The sequence below is a fragment of the Grammomys surdaster genome, unplaced genomic scaffold, assembly GCF_004785775.1.
Source record: "Grammomys surdaster isolate TR1022 unplaced genomic scaffold, NIH_TR_1.0 323, whole genome shotgun sequence".
NCBI classification, from domain to species: domain Eukaryota; kingdom Metazoa; phylum Chordata; class Mammalia; order Rodentia; family Muridae; genus Grammomys; species Grammomys surdaster.
Window position 1 is genome coordinate 6,924 of NW_021604742.1, and position 982 is coordinate 7,905.

At 42.6% G+C, this 982-nt stretch overlaps 1 gene segment (V, D, J or C); it reads left to right on the forward strand.

Moving 5' to 3' along the window:
* The first annotated feature begins 235 nt into the window (after positions 1 to 235).
* On the forward strand, positions 236 to 781 carry LOC114629937. The segment is given in 2 exon segments: positions 236 to 343; positions 447 to 781. Coding segments are annotated over 2 exon segments (381 nt in total).
* Positions 782 to 982: the final 201 nt, after the last annotated feature.

Here is a 982-nt window from a genome sequence, read left to right on the forward strand (position 1 = left end):
AAAAACAAAATCAAAGAAACAGTTCTCTACAACCTAGATGTGTCCTGGGACAATTAGCCATACTTTGATGTTATAAATGCTACTTCAGCCCTCATTTCTTCTTAGACATTGACAAGTATCATTGCTTCCTGTAAGGGTCCCAGATCTCAGATTATAATATAGCTGGAAGACATGCAAATTATGTTCCCCTCTGTTCATGCAAACCAATCCTGACTCTACAGCTTTAACAGAGGCACCCAAATCTGGGTTTACAGGTCTTCCCACTCAGTGATCAAGTCTGAACTCAGAATATCCAGCATGGTGTTGGGACTGAGCTGGGTTATCCTTGTGGCTCTTTTGAAAGGTAATTAATACTTAATAAGTTATACTGAGTGTAGGAGTGGGTGTGAGTAACAGGAACATTGAACAAATTGTGAGTTTACTGACTGGATTCTCTGTGTTTGCAGGTGTCCAGTGTGAGGTGCAGCTCGTGGAGACAGGAGGAGGATTGGTGAAGCCTGGGGATTCTCTAAAACTCTCCTGTGTTACCTCAGGATTTGCATTCAGTAACTACTGGATGTACTGGGTTCGCCAGTCTCCAGGGAAGGGGCTGGAGTGGATTGCTACAATTAAACACAAATTTGATAATTATGCAGCATACTATGCAGAGTCTGTGAAAGGCAGATTCACCATCTCAAGAGATGATTCAAAAAGCAGTGTCTACCTGCAAATGAACAGCTTAAGAGAGGAAGACACTGCCACTTATTACTGTGCAACACACAATGAGGGGCCATCAATGTAAACCCATACACAAACCTCCCTGCAGGTGTGTTCATGATCAGCAGGGGGCGCAGAGTACACTTGTAGAACTGGTACTTTGTAGGACCAGGTGCATAGATAATTCAATGCAGATATCTATGGTTTCAGCTCCCTGTAATGATTTCCCAGAATGCCCTCAAAATTTAAAGTCTGTACATGTGTATGGCATCTTTGAGAACATAGT